This window comes from Geospiza fortis, unplaced genomic scaffold (assembly GCF_000277835.1).
Source record: "Geospiza fortis unplaced genomic scaffold, GeoFor_1.0 scaffold26, whole genome shotgun sequence".
NCBI classification, from domain to species: domain Eukaryota; kingdom Metazoa; phylum Chordata; class Aves; order Passeriformes; family Thraupidae; genus Geospiza; species Geospiza fortis.
The window spans coordinates 1,474,133-1,474,802 of NW_005054425.1; the positions used below are offsets into that span (position 1 = coordinate 1,474,133).

General features: G+C 66.9%; 1 protein-coding gene across 1 annotated transcript in view; it reads left to right on the forward strand.

The window, feature by feature from the left end:
* Positions 1–6: 6 nt before the first annotated feature.
* ARL8A (ADP ribosylation factor like GTPase 8A) overlaps positions 7–670 on the forward strand; it is a 15,577-nt gene continuing 14,913 nt past the window's right edge. The window contains exon 1 of the mRNA XM_005426796.2: positions 7–139. Coding sequence (XP_005426853.1) covers positions 17–139 — 123 coding nt within the window. The 5' untranslated portion in view covers positions 7–16. The remainder of the gene's footprint in view (positions 140–670) is intronic.

The following is a 670-nucleotide window of genomic DNA, read 5'->3' on the forward strand; positions in this document are numbered from 1 at the left end:
CGGCCCGGCCGGCACCATGCTGGCGCTTTTCAACAAGCTGCTGGACTGGTTCCGGGCGCTGTTCTGGAAGGAGGAGATGGAGCTGACCCTGGTGGGGCTGCAGTACTCGGGCAAGACCACCTTCGTCAACGTAATCGCGGTGAGCCCGGGGACGCCCCGCATCGCCCCATCCCCGAGGGGTCACGTGCCCACCCAGGGATTCACCCTTGGACCCCCCGTTGCATCCCCATTGAACCCCATTGCATGTCCCCATTGCATCCCCGCGCCTTCCGCCCCCCATTGCATCCCCATTGCACCCTCATTGCATCCCTATTGCATGTCCCCATTGTACCCCCGCTGTATCCCCATTGCACCCCCATTGCATGTCCCCATTGCACCCCTGGGTGTGCTCAGAACGTCTCCGCCCTATCGCACCCCACCCTGAAAATGCCTTTGGGGAGGGGGTGCGGGATGGAGCAGTGGGGTACGGAGCGGGGCACAGTGTGGGGCACAGTGTGGGGCGCAGTGTGGGGTGCAGGGTGGGGCACACCAGTGGGGTACACTGTGGGGTGCAGGGTGGGGTACAGCAGCGGGGTGCAGGGTGCCGGCCCGGGGCGGCCCAGGCCATCCGCATCGTTCGTTCCCCGCATCCCCGGAGCCGAGGGGATGCTCGGGCCTGCCCTGCGGGGCG